Source organism: Phyllobates terribilis, unplaced genomic scaffold (assembly GCF_046119375.1).
Source record: "Phyllobates terribilis strain yellow unplaced genomic scaffold, ASM4611937v1 Scaffold_1__5_contigs__length_1240528914, whole genome shotgun sequence".
Lineage (NCBI taxonomy): Eukaryota > Metazoa > Chordata > Amphibia > Anura > Dendrobatidae > Phyllobates > Phyllobates terribilis.
The window spans coordinates 1201437806-1201452095 of record NW_027362761.1 but is presented as its reverse complement, the minus strand read 5'-3'; the positions used below and the strand labels follow the sequence as shown (position 1 = coordinate 1201452095).

Here is a 14290-nt window from a genome sequence, read left to right as displayed (position 1 = left end):
ACCAGAACTGGCGCATCTAATGGATGTGCCATTTCTAGGGTGGCTGAGGGTTGGTGTTATTAGTCTGGGAGGGGGCCAATATCCATGGCTCCTTCCAGCCTATTAATATAAGCCCGTAGCTGTCGGCTTAGCCTTTGCTGATTATTAAAAATAGGGTGGACCCCGCATCACTTTCTTGGGGGGTTTCCTCTTTTTAATAATGAGTAAAGGCTACGCAGACAGCTGTGAGCTGATATTAATACGCTGGGTAGATCAATGGATAGTGGCCTCTTCCCAGAATAATAACACTAGCTCACAGCTGTATGCTTTCTCTCAGCTAGTTATTATAAATAAAGGGGATTCCATGCCATATTTTTAATTATTTTTTTATTTTATAGGCTAAATAAGGTTAAATACCCTTTAATGCCACACACTAAATATTTTATTATATGTAGGGGTCTTGTGACATTAAATATCTACAGGACATCTATTCTATTTTTTCTATCTATCTACAGTGGGGAAAACAAATATTTGATACACTGCCGATTTTGCAAGTTTTCCCACCTACAATGAATGGAGAAGTCTGTAATTTTTATTGTAGGTACAGTTCAACTGAGAGAGACAGAATCCAAATAAATCCACAAAATCACATTGTATGACTTTTACCTAATTAATTAGCATTTTATTGCATGAAATAAGTATTTGATAGAATCGAAAAAGAAGAACTTAATATATCATACAGAAACTTTTGTTTGCAATAACAGAGGTCAAACGTTTCCTGTAGTTCTTGACCAAGCTTGCACACATTGCAGCAGGGATTTTGGCCCACTACTCCATACAGATCTTCTCCAAATCTTTCAGGTTTCTGGGCTGTTGCTTGCCAACATTGAGTGTCAGCTCCCTCCAAAGATTTTCTATTGGGTTCAGGTCTTGATTCTGGCTAGGTCACTCGAAGACCTTGAAATACTTCTTACGGAGTCACTCCTTAGTTGCCCTGGCTGTGTGTTTTGGGTCATTGTCATGCTGGAAGACCCAGCCACGATTCATCTTCAATGCTCTTACAAAGGGAAGGAAGTTGCTGGCAAAAATCTTGCGATACATCACCCCATCCATCCTGCCATCAATACCATGCAGTCGTTCTGACCCCTTTGCAGAAAAGCACCCCAAAGTATACTGCTCAAAAAAATAAAGGGAACACTCAAATAACACATCCTAGATTTGAATGAATTAAATATGCTCATTGAATACTTTGTTCTGTACAAAGTTGAGTGTGCTGACAACAAAATCACACAAAAATCATCAATGGAAATCAAATTTATTAACCAATGGAGGCCTGGATTTGGAGTTACCCCCAAAATTAAAGTGGAAACACACTCTACAGGCTGATCCAACTTTGATGTAATGTCCTTAAAACAAGTCAAAATGAGGCTCAGTATTGTGTGTGGCCTCCACGTGCCTACAACACCTGGCCATGCTCCTGATGAGAATGCGGATCGTCTCCTGTGGGATCTCCTCCCAGACCTGGACTAAAGCGTCTCCTGGACAGTCTGTGGTGCAACGTGACGTTGGTGGATGGAGCGAGACATGATGTCCCAGATGTGCTCAATCGGACTCAGGTCTGGGGAACGGGCGGGCCAGTCCATAGCTTCAATGCCTTCATCTTGCAGGAAATGCTGACACACTACAGCCACATGAGGTCTGGCATTGTCCTGCATTAGGAGGAACCCAGGTCCAACCGCACCAGCATATGGTCTCACAAGGGGTCTGAGGATCTCATCTCAGTACCTAATGGCAGTCAGGCTATCTCTGGTGAGCACATGGAGGGCTATGCGGCCCTCCAAAGACATGCCACCCCACACCATTACTGACCCCCTGCCAAAACGGTCATGGTGAAGGATGTTGCAGGCAGCATATTGCTCTCCGCGGCATTTCCAGACTCTGTCACGACTGTCACATGTGCTCAGTGTGAACCTGCTTTCATCTGTGAAAAGCACAGGCCGCCAGTGGCGACTTTGCCAATCTTGGTGTTCTGTGGCAAATGCCAAGCATCCTACATGGTGTTGGGCTGTGAGCATAACCCACATCTGTAGACGTCAGGCCCTCATACCACCCTCATGGAGTCAGTTTCTAACCGTTTGTGCAGACGCATACACATTTGTGGCCTGCTGGATAACATTTTGCCGGGTTCTGGCAGTGCTCCTCCTGTTCCTCCTTGCACAAAGGCAGAGGTAGCGGTCCTGCTGCTGGGTTGTTGCCCTCCTACGGCCCCCTCCACGTCTCCTGGTGTATAGGCCTGTTTCCTGGTAGCGCCTCCAGCCTCTGGACACTACGCTGACAGACACAGCAAACCTTCTTGCCACAGATCGCATTGATGTGCCATCCTGGATTAGCTGCACTACCTGAGCAACTTCTGTGGGTTGTAGAGTCCGTCTCATGCTACCACGAGTGTGAAAGCACAACCAACATTCAAAAGTTACCAAAACATCAGCCAGAAAGAATTGGTACTGAGATGTGGTCTGTGGTCCCCACCTGCAGAACTACTCCTTTATTGAGTGTGTCTTGATAATTGCCAATAATTTTCATCTATTGTCTCTTTTATTTGCACAACAGCATGTGAAATTGATTGTCAATCAGTGTTGCTTCCTAAATGGACAGTTTGATTTCACTGAAGTTTGATGTACTTGGAGTTATATTCTGTTGTTTAAGAGTTCCCTTTATTTTTTTGAGCAGTGTATGATGTTTCCCTCACCATGCTTCATGGTTGGGACGATGTTCTTTCTTGGGATTGTACTCATTATTCTTCACCAAAACACGGCAAATTGATAGCAAAATGTTCCATTTTGGTCTCATCTGACTACATGAACTTCTCCCATGCCTCCTCTGGATCATCCAGATGGTCATTGGTGAACTTCAAACGGGTATGGACATGTGCTGGCATAATCAAATGGACCTTGCGTGCCCTGCAGGATTTTAATCCATGTCGGCATAGTGTGTTACTAACGATAATGTTTGAGACTGTGGTCCAAGCTCACTTCAGGTCATTAACCATATCCTCTTGTGTAGTTCTGGGCTGATTCCTGATTTTTCTCAGAATCATCCTTACCCCATGAGACGAGATCTTGCATGGAGCCCCAGACGGAGGAAGATTGACAGTCATCTTGTGTTTCTTCCATTTTCTAATAATTGTGCCAACAGTTGGTGCCTTCTCAATCAGCTGCTTGCCTATTGTCCTGTAGCCCATCCCAACTTTGCGCAGGTCTACAATTTTGTCCCTGGTGTCCTTAGACAACTCTTTGGTCTTGGCCATGGTGGAGAGATTTGAGTGTGATTGAGTGCGTAGACAAGGGTCTTTTATACAGGTAACAAGTTCAAACAAGGGCAATTAATACAGATAATGAGTGCAGAGTAGGAGGGCTTCTTAAAGAAAAACTAACTGGTCTGTGAGAGACAGAAAGCTTGCTGGTTGGTACGTGATCAAATACTTATTTCATGCAATAAAATGCAATTTAATGATTTAAAAATCATACAATGTGATTTTCTGGTTTTTATTTTTAGATTCTGTCTCTCACAGGTGAAGTGTACCTGCGATAAAAAAACAGACCTCTCCATTCTTTGTAGGTGGGAAAACTTGCAAAATCGTCAGTCTATCAAAAACTTATTTTCCCTACTGTATAAATCTATTCTATCTAACTATATCTGTATATAAGATTGCTTAATTAGAGAACTAGGCTTAAATGTCACAGATGATTAGTGTATGTAAAATCTGATGTTAAAAATGCATTGCATATGGATTGCATACGCATGTCATACTGCTGTCATATGGATGCTAGATGAGAAATATCATATTGCACACTTATGATGTTCGCATGACACTGGCATTCCATTTGTCCTACTTTTCTGGATCAACATTAGTCCGATGTTTTATATGCTAATTAGTGATGAGCGAGCAAGCTCGCTACTGCTCGGTGCTCACCCGAGCATCTCACTGCTCGCCGAGTATTTCCGGGTTGCTCGGGCGGGAACTCGGGTCCCCTCCCTGCATGTTTGGCACTCTTTAGAGAGCCAATGAACATGCAGGGATTGCCTTCCATGCAATGTAATGCTGTAGCCATGTTGGTTGTGGTCATTATAGTGAATGGCTGGCCGCACAGCATCATCAGGTCTATATCAGACCTGGCGCTGCCATGCTCATCACAGTCAATCCAGATCAGACAGTTTAGGGAGAGCTGCTGCTGCATCAGGGACAGATTTGCTTGTGCATTAGCTAGTGTAGGGAGAAAAACCGTTCATTGCACATATTCATCTTAACAAACAGTCCTTCTGAGTACTAATCCATATGCAGAGATATCATGCAGGCAGGGTGAATAGGCAGGCAGTGTATATAGCAGACTGCAGTGCATATAGCACAAGAGGCTCCATTTCAATTCTGCCTTCTGCTGCTGTTAGATATTTCTATACAAAGGCCGAGGTCTCAGGGGCCAGGAATACTTTTCTTTGGATCTTAATCCTCATTATTTGCTTAAAAGCAATCCAGAGAACACAACTTTTTCTGCGAAATTTGCTTGTTGGCACTGCAGAATACAGACAGGTCCTTTCCATATTAGAGCACTAGAAATCCAGCTATTTAAAACTGTGTTTTCTCCGTAACATGGATCACATATACGTTGTCAGAAAATACTGCCATTTCTGGCCTCCATTAAAAATTTCCTTTAGTGTGTCAGTGAAGCAATTCACAGCAGTTTGCTGGTCAAACTACTTACCTACAGGCCAGGTTTTTAAAACTCTGTTTTTTCCATCACACGGGTCACATAGAAGTTCGCTCCAAACTCCGTCATTTGTAGTGAGCATGGAAGATACTGTCCTCCATTTAAAATGGGCAAGTAACATGGCAAGGGACAGGGAAGTGGACGTGATGGTAATGTTGCATGCAGAAGCCGAGGACAAGGCCGTGGGCAAGCTGAAATTGTGCCACAACAAACATCCACATCTACTCGCCTCACCTTCCTGTCCCAATTTCTAGGGGACAGCAGCACGCCACTATTGAACCCAGTGCAGTGTCAAAAGGTTGTTGGTTGGATAGCGGATAATGCTTCCAGTCACTTAGCCACCACCACCCTGTCTTCCACACGGTCAAGTCTCAGTAGTCGTGAGTCTGGATCGCATATTACCCACCCTGATCCTCCTTCCTACCACCATGCAGAGTACCAAGAGACAACTGATCCCACACTTGGACACTCTGAAGAGCTGTTCACAGTTCCATTTATAGATTCGGGCCTCTCGCCCAGTCCACTTGAAGAGGGGCAAGAGGAGATCGCGTGTAGCGATGCCCAAATATTTAAGCAGCCACGGTCACACGAAGGCGACGGTGGGAAAGTGTCACAAGTGGTGGACGATGAGAAACAATTGTCAGAAAGTCAGGAGGAGGACCAGGGAGCGCAAGTGGAAGACGAGGTGGTGGATGATACAGTAACTGACCCAACCTGGCAGGAGGACATGCAGAGCGAGGACAGCAGCACACAGTGGGAGGGAGGCAGAGCACCCCAACAGGCACGAAGAAGCAGTATGTTGGCCGCAGACAGAAGGCAGGCAACCATTCCCCGTAACACCAACACGGAGGAAGTTGCCAGTACAACTGTTAGGTCTTCCCGAGTATGGTTGTTTTTTAAAGACTCTGCCGATAACTCCAAAAAGGCCATTTGCACCACCTGCCAGGCCAGCATCAGCAGGGATGGCAAAATGACATGCCTGACCACCACCAGCATGATCAGGCACAAGGCATCAAAGCATCCGACTTTTTTTGGGCTGAACCCCAGGGTCCAGGAACAGTGTCTGCGGGTAGCACCATTGCTTATTCCGCTGTTGTGCATGCAAGCCAATCCCCTGTCCATGGTGCATGAAAATACGCCTCCTGCCCTGCACCTGTCATTGCACACTCTCAAGTAGCAGCATCAGGAAGCATGTCCATGTTCTTGTCCCAGCGCAACGTTCATACCCCAGTCCTTAGAACGCAAGCGCAAATATGCAGCCAACGCCCCACAGGCCACACTACTAAATTTTCACATTTCTTGACTGCTTGCACTCGAAATGTTGCCTTTTAGGCTCGTGGAGACGGAAGCATTCCGCAACCTGATGGCGGCGGCCATCCCTCGGTATTCGATCCCCAGCCGCCACTATTTCTCCCGCTGTGCCGTCCCAGCATTTTAGTGTCCTAAAACTTTAGCCGTGCTCTCAACAACGCAGTAACCGGTATAGTCCATCTAACCATGGACACGTGAACAAGTGCTTGTGGCAGGGATGGCACATCTCGCTGACTGCTCACTGGGTTAACATAGTGGAAGCCGGGACCCAGTCGGACCTTGGACCGAACACGTCCTCCCAACGCCAAGGATTGCGGGCCCTCGGTCAATCAGGGTTGCCCCCACGGTGTACAGCTCCTACACCTCTTCCTCCTCACCTCCTCCTCCTCTTCAGCCTCCATCTCCGAAATGACCACGTCAGTCACAAGCTGGAAGTACTGCAGCACTGCCTCGGCCAAGCGGCAACAGGCTGTGCTGAAGCTAATATGCTTAACTGAAAAACCCCACAATGCTGAAGAGTTGTAGACAGCTCTGAAAGAGCATGCAGATCTGTGGCTCACACCGCTGAACCTACAGCCAGGCATGGTCATGTGTGACCATGGCCAAAAACTGGTGACGGCTCTGAGACAAGGCGAGCTCACACACATGCCTGGCCATGTGCTTAACCTTTTGGTTCAGCGGTTTCTCAAATCCTACCTGGAGCTTCAGGATCTGCTAGTTAAAGTACGCTGCCTGTGTGCCCATTTTAGAAAGTCAGCTACAGCTTCCGCTGCCTTTGCCATGCTTCAGCAGCGTTTGCGTGATGTCCCCACGCATTGGAACTCTACACTGCATATGTTGGGAAGGATTTGTGAGCAGAAGAGGTCAGTTGTTGAGTACCGGTATCAACAAGGCCGTCGGTATTCAGTTCAGACTCCACACATAAGACCTCAGGAGTGGACATGGATGTCAGACATATGCACCATCCTCCAAAACTTTGAGGACTCCACCAAGATGGTGAGCGGCGATGACGCCTTAATTAGTGTCACCATCCTGCTTCTCTGTCTTCTGAAATGCTCTCAGCTCACAATCAAAGAGGATGGTTTGCAGGCGGAGCACTATGAGATGGAGCAAGGAATCATACAGGGTGATTACACACAGCCAAGGCTCATCTCAACCCAACGTTGATTAGGTGACAATGAGGAGGAAGAAGGACAGGAGCTAGTTTCATGCACTATAAACAGTACTACCTGCACCACTGTCATACCGTCTTTTCAGTGTGGATAGCCAGAAGACAGAGAGGACTAGGAGGAGAGCATGGTAAGTCATTCTCTTGGTGAGGACATGGAAGTCTAGCCTGTTAGTAGTCTTGCATGCATGGCTGAGCTTATGTTACTCTGCCTTTCCCATGACTCTCGCGTTCTCAAAATTTTGGGTGACAGTCATTACTGGTTGGTGACAGTTCTAGACCCACGCTACAAGGAGAACTTTATATCTCTTACTCCTGAGGCGGACAGTTCTACAAAAATGGGGCTCTACCAGAAGGCCACTGTTGCTGAACTATCAAAGAAATTACCATCTAAAAACGTTGGAGGCAGAGGGCACACTTCATTGGACAACCAAGGAGTACAGGCGAGAGAGACACAACTTCAATCCAGCAGAGACAGGGGAACACAGTCAAAGTTCTGGGAGAGTTTTCTCAGACCCTCCAATCGCATAGGCCTTGAGGCGCGGGGTACTCTCACAAGGAGTGCAAAGTTTGGGAAGATGCTGAGGGAGTGCCTTGCCAACCGTACCAACATCCTCCATGATTCCGCTGTGCTTTATAATTATTGGGTATCCAAGCTGGATACGTGGAAGGAACTGGCTCTCTATGCCTTGGAGGTTCTGGCCTGACCTGCCGCCATCGTTTTATCAGAGCGGGTTTTTAGTGCCGCTGGTGGAATTATAACTGATAAGCGCATCCGCCTGTCAACTGAAAATGCTGACATGCTGACTCTTATAAAAATGAATAAGGGTTGGATTGGGCCAGACTTTTCAACACCACCAAATGATAGCATCGTAACATAAACTCAAATCCAGTGTCTATTCTTGGGAGATGTATTCCCACGCACCTTTTCACACCCACACATGGGTATACGCTTCCCGATTTTGGCTATTTGCTCTTGGCCTCATCCTTCTCCTCATCATCCACCACCATATCACCAGGGTGACCGTGGTCCGTGATGCAACACCCACATAATTTTTTTAAAGGGTGTTTATGATGCCCGTAAAAAAAAAAAAATTATACAGTATGTTCATGTATACCCCCCAGGGGTAAATGTTTGTCAGCCCATACACTCAGTGCATGGGCATTACAAGTATAGGAGGCCCGCTGATTTCTAATGGGAAATTTTTTTTATGAGGCCCTCCTCCACGTCTCTTCCAAGGATCATTGAAGTGCCTCCAAATTTTTGGCAGCCCTTGCATTCACACACTATGGGAGACTCTCTCCTTTCTAATGGGAATTTGTCGTTACTGTGGCCCTGCTCTTTGTGTTTTTATTTTCTTAGTGGGGTTTTTCCTAAATTTGGTCAGACGTTGGACTCACTGCATAACCTGTAAATGTATAGCAGACCCTCTCCTTTCCAATGGTAACATGTCGTACCTTGTTACTGTGGCCCTGCTCTATGTCTCTTTAAATTCTTAGTGCGCTTCTTCCTAAATTTGGTCAGCCATTGGACTCACTGCATACCCTATAACTGTATAGCAGACTCTCTCCTTTCTAATGGGAACATGTTGTACCTTGTTACTATGGCCCTGCTCTATATGTCTTTACATTTTAGTGGGGTTTTTCCTAAAATTGGTCAGCCGTTGGACTCACTGCATACCCTATAACTGTATAGAAGACTCTCTCCTTTCTAAATGGAATTTGTAGTTACTGTGGCCCTGCTCTATGTGTCTTTAAATTCTTAGGTGGGTTTCTCCCAAATTTTGGCAGCCCTTGCAGTCACAGCATGGGCATTACCACCCGCTCCTATATAATGGGAACATTTTTTTTACTGAGACCCTCCTCCATGTCTCTTCAAAGGGGTATTGTGTTGCGTCCAAATTTTTGGCAGCCCTTGCAGTCACTGGATACACAATAACAGTATAAGAGACCCACTTGTTAATAATGGGAACAACGAAGCATAGCCGGCTGAGGTTTCTCTAGCAATAGCGAGGGCCGACTGCTGTCCTTTTAAGTATAGTAAGGGCCATCTGATGGCCCTATAAAAATAGGCTTTATGAGTTTCAGAGTCCCTCCATCATAAATAAAACATGTGGATGTGTCTGATGATGTGTCACACAGCCACTCAGTCTACCAAATAAAATTCCTGAGAATGGAAATTGGGGATGACTTCGCTACTGGTACTGGGGGCAGTTGTACCATAGTTTGCTGGAAACATTCCAGGCTGGTAGACGGCAAGCAAATTCCCACAGAAAAGTACCAGCAGTAATGTTCAAGCCACATTTCAAGTGCAAGCAGCTTTAGAGGACTTCCTGGGAGAAATGACACTCAGGGTAGATACGGTTTCCCTCTATGCCAGTCCTTTCACTGAGCTAAATACAACTCTCAGCAAAAAAAGTTGTGGACTGGCTCCGTACTGTCCCTGGCCACATTCACCTGTCCATGTGTTTGCGGTTAGGCGGTCCTTCCCAGTAAGTGCAGTGGGGAGGGCACGGGTAATGTTGTGGGACCCGTGCTTGTGGAAGGCGTAGGAGATATAGGGAATTATAGTGGACACCCGGCCGCCTCCGGCATGAGGTTGTGAAAAGCTTCCACCCCCATGAGCTTAAAAGGCCATATTTCAAGTGGAAAGAGCTGCCCATAAATCTGGCAGTTTAGTGTTGCGGCCTGTGGGTAGGTGGCTGGCAGCATACTTGCACTTGCATTCCAAGTAACAGAAATCTAAACTGATGGTGGCCTCTATCATCATCATGGCCTCACCTCGGCACTATGAACTCTCCTGAAGGAAAAGACAGAACCCACCGGAGGAGTCTCTGGTTCTCTGGTGGGCCCGTCCAACCCTTCCGAATAGCAGCCCTGCCTAAGAAAAGTGTGGAGGAAGGTTCCTGGACACTCTATGGCTGCTTTTTTAATGTGGATTGGCCATGCTTATGCATGTTATTTCTCAAAACGCATTGCAGATCAGGCCATTGTCCAACTCTGTATTCAAGACATTAAATGCGCAACGAAATATATGTGTGTGTCAAAGCACAACCAACAAGTGAGAGTTGATGTTGGACGGGCTGCCATTGTTTCTGCAACAAGCTCAATTACAGGACTTACTGGGAGAAATGAAACGCAGGGTAGATATGGTTTCCCTCTATGCCAGTCCTTTCACCGAGCTAAATACAACTCTCAGCAAAAAAAGTTGTGGACTGGCTCCGTACCGTCCCTGGCCACATTCAGCAGTCCACGTGTTCGTGGTTAGGCGGTCCTTCCCAGTAAGTGCACTGGGGAGGGCACGGATAATGTTGTGGGACCCATGCCTGTGGAAGGCGGAGGTGATACAGGGAAATATAGTGGCGGCTGGGGGCCGAGTATGGACACCCAGCCGCCACCGGCATGAGGTAATGAAAAGCTTCCGCCTCCTAAAAGGCCACATTTCAAGTGCAAGCAGCTGTAAAAAATTTGGCAGTATAGTATTGCAGCCTGTGGGTGGGTGGGTGGCTGGCTGCATACTTGTGCTTGCATTCCAAGAAATGGGGTAAGGACAACTGAACGCTGCAGTGGGACAAGGACATGAACGGTGATTGTTGCAAGTCTGCAACGACAGGTACAATGCGGGAGACATCTTCGCATGCGCCAAGGATCACCTATGTTGGGCACACTTTTAGGCAGTGACCTGAGAGTCAGAGATGCTTCCAGAGGTCTTCCCCATGCTGTTCCCATGTCTTTTCAGCACTGTGTGCATGTGTCTGATGATGTGTCACACACCACATGGCGAGATAAGGTTGTAAAATGTTAAAATGACATTTCTTGGTAAATGCATTTGTCTTGGTTGAAAGTAATGCAAAAGTGCAAAAATGCATCAAAAATGATACGTGTGAACATAGCACAAGTTGAGGAGGGGTATTTTTGATTTTGGTTATTTATTTTGCCTTATATACAAGTCACTACCCTGGAAAGGATGTTCCTTAACATATTTCCCAGGAAAATCCATTTTGGTTTCGTTTTGGTATGTTTTATTGTGAGTCTGTAAAAGTGGCATAGTACTCTGACCATGTTGTTGACCGCAGTGATCTGGGAGTCAGAGATGCTTCCAGGGGTCTTCCCAATGCTGTTCCCATGTCATTTGAGCACTGTTCCCATCGATTTGGGCAATTTTTAGGCCCTCTGCAGACCGTCGGGGGGGAGCCACCTGAAAAATGCTCGAGTTTCCCATAGACTTACATTGGGCTCATTGCTCGGGTCGAGCACCCGAGTATTCCAATTTGCTCGACCCGAGCATTTTAGTGCTCGCTCATCACTAATGCTAATGTGACTCCAGCAGTATTCCCAGAATAGTTTGCTCAACTCCAGAGACATACTGATAGGGAGCATAGATTGTGAGCCTCAATTGGGACAGTGATGACTATGTATTTAAAGCGCTGCAGAATATGTTAGCGCTATATAAAAATAAAAATTATCAATATTATTACATCTGCTTCCATGTTGCAGTTATACTATACGTTATTGTCTGGAGAATTTGTTCAATGTTTGAGAGCTTTCTCTTCCTATTGCTTTTGCTAAGCTGTAAGCTCTGACATACTTTCAATATACTATAATTATGCTTAAATGGCAGCTGCTTTCTCTGCCTTGGCTTTTATACAGGCTATGCCAGTTCCTGTTGATTGACTGCGCTGTATCATGTGATGTGATAGCTTCAGGCCAGTATGCGGACAGTACCAATCCATTGTGCTGAAGGTCAGGCCAGCCTTCTGTGACCAATGCAATCTTCCGCCATGTGTAAAAAGGCAGCAAGTATTTTTTTGATAATGTGAGCAAATTAAATCTTAAATTGTTTAAATTCGCCAGGACCTGCAAATTTTATAAAATTCAACTCAAATTTGATAAGCATCAATTTGAGTTGATTTATCTCTAATTTCTGTATAATTCCTACTTGGTTTAACTTGCACTTATTTGTTGGTGCTATTGCTTAGTAATTTTACCATAATTGGAATCTGCCATTATTTCGAATTCAGAAAAAAATTGTGACTTGCATTGAATCTACGCAATGAAAATTGAACGTATATTACTATGATTATGCTTTGAGAGCTCTACAGATCCCAGAGCATAAAAACATGTAAAAATGTTCTATTTCTACAGAAAAAAAGTGTCTAATATACAAAAGGGTTAAATTACCTTCAACATGTGTTTAAAACTGAAATTTCTTGGCATATGAAGAAAGCCTTCATGTAGAGCGTGAGCCATGGCATAGACAGCGTTATATACATGATAGGTGGTTCTAAATGTTTCAGTGTAGTAATGGTTGCTGCCAATTTCTTGTAGTTTTACAGTCTTATTGCAATTTTTAAGTTTATGTGGATAATACGTTTCAGCTAAAACTTTCAGGATGGGGTATGAAGGTTTACATCTCAGGTATAGAATTAGGATATGTTCAAGTATAGGGTCATTTGGACGATTTTCAAGACTTATATCTTCTAAAAATGTTTTCAGTCGTAGGATCTTTATACTTGGTGCTGAAAATATGAGGCTCCCATGACATGATGCTTTACGTTTCACTGATAAAAAAATGTCAATATTTGACCCTGCAGGTATTATCAGGGTCTTCATGTTTCCTGAAATATTTTGTTCCTCTATAAGTTTTACAGTGAAAAATGAAATTGTGCCACAAAATACAATAATGTTTGAGGTTGATTTTTGAAATATCCTTCTGTTCTTTTCATTGCTGTTTTCTTCATTTGTGAGATCACTAGTTTGCATTTTTAGAATAAACTCAATGCAAATATCATTAACTTCTGCCTGTTTTATTAATTCCTGACTTTGCATGTGCCCTCCATCATCGTCAGAGGCAATAATACCAATCCATGTCCAATCAAAATGTTTAAGAAGTTTAACTATTGCCAGATATTGAGTTTGATCACTAGGAAGAGTTTGGAAGAAGGAAGGATACATTTGCTTATTGGATAAAAGAGGATTTGTGGCACCATAGCTGATCTAGAGAAATAAAACAGCAATTATGCATAAGAATATAGAAGTGAATGTTAACTTAACAGTACAAAGACCAAAAAATCTTTATTTACACTGCATGCATTGTATCCTTCACCATTTACAGATTCCTAGATTTTGTTTAATAAAGTTCTGTTGATTGTCCTTTAAAAGTCCAGATTATGTAGAACAAATACATATATTCATTTTTAGAGACAATCTAACGTTTAAAATTCATTGTTGCTAAGTTTGCTGAAATTTCCTAGAAAACGCTGCAAAGCATCTGATTGTCATGAAAAAGCCATGGCTTTTTCACAAGAGGAGTTTTAACAATTATCTTTGTTGGAGGGAGGGAGGTTTCAAGACCTTTTTTCTTTGCTAAATGAAGAAGCAAAAGCTGTTTTATAAGGCATCCAAAAATTATTTCTTTGCTAGTAAGCAAAACCAGCTTGTTGCCAAAAAGCCTTTGGAAAAAGTAGCCATTACTAGTGATAAACGAGCACTAAAATGCTCTGGTCGAGCAAATAGTAATTCTCCGGCACTCGACCCGAGCAATGAGCCCAATGTAATTCTATGGGATAATCAAGCATTTTTATGGCGGCCCCCCCAGAGGTCAGCAGGGGGCCCAAAAATTGCTCAAATCGATGGCAGCAGTGCTCAAATGACATGGGAACGGCAGGGGGAAGACACCTGGAAGCATCTCTGACTCCCAGGTCATTGCTGTGAACAATGTTACCAGAGTGTTATGCCATTTTTGTTAAGCCAAAATGGATTTTCCTGTAAAAAAATGTCAAGGGACAATCTTTCCAAGGTAATTACTTGAATATAAGACAAAATAAATAACCAAAAACAAAAATGCTCCTCCACACCTTGGGCTATGTTCACATGTAGCGTTTTTGATGCATTTTTGCACTTTAGCATTGCTTTCAACTATGAAAAATACATTCACTGGTAAATTTCATTTTAACATTTTACTACCTTATCTGGTCATGTGATGTGTGAGACATGATCAGACAGATCTTGTTTCATTTATTAAGGAGGGACTCTGAAAGGCACAAAGCCTATTTGTATAAGGCAA

The 14290-nt window shown here is 44.3% G+C and overlaps 1 protein-coding gene across 1 annotated transcript in view; it reads right to left on the bottom strand.

Moving 5' to 3' along the window:
- Positions 1–14290, bottom strand: part of LOC141218863 (vomeronasal type-2 receptor 26-like) — an 89807-nt gene that overhangs the window by 38883 nt on the left and 36634 nt on the right. Inside the window, exon 3 of the mRNA XM_073665958.1 lies at positions 12406–13221. Coding sequence (XP_073522059.1) covers positions 12406–13221 — 816 coding nt within the window. The remainder of the gene's footprint in view (positions 1–12405; positions 13222–14290) is intronic.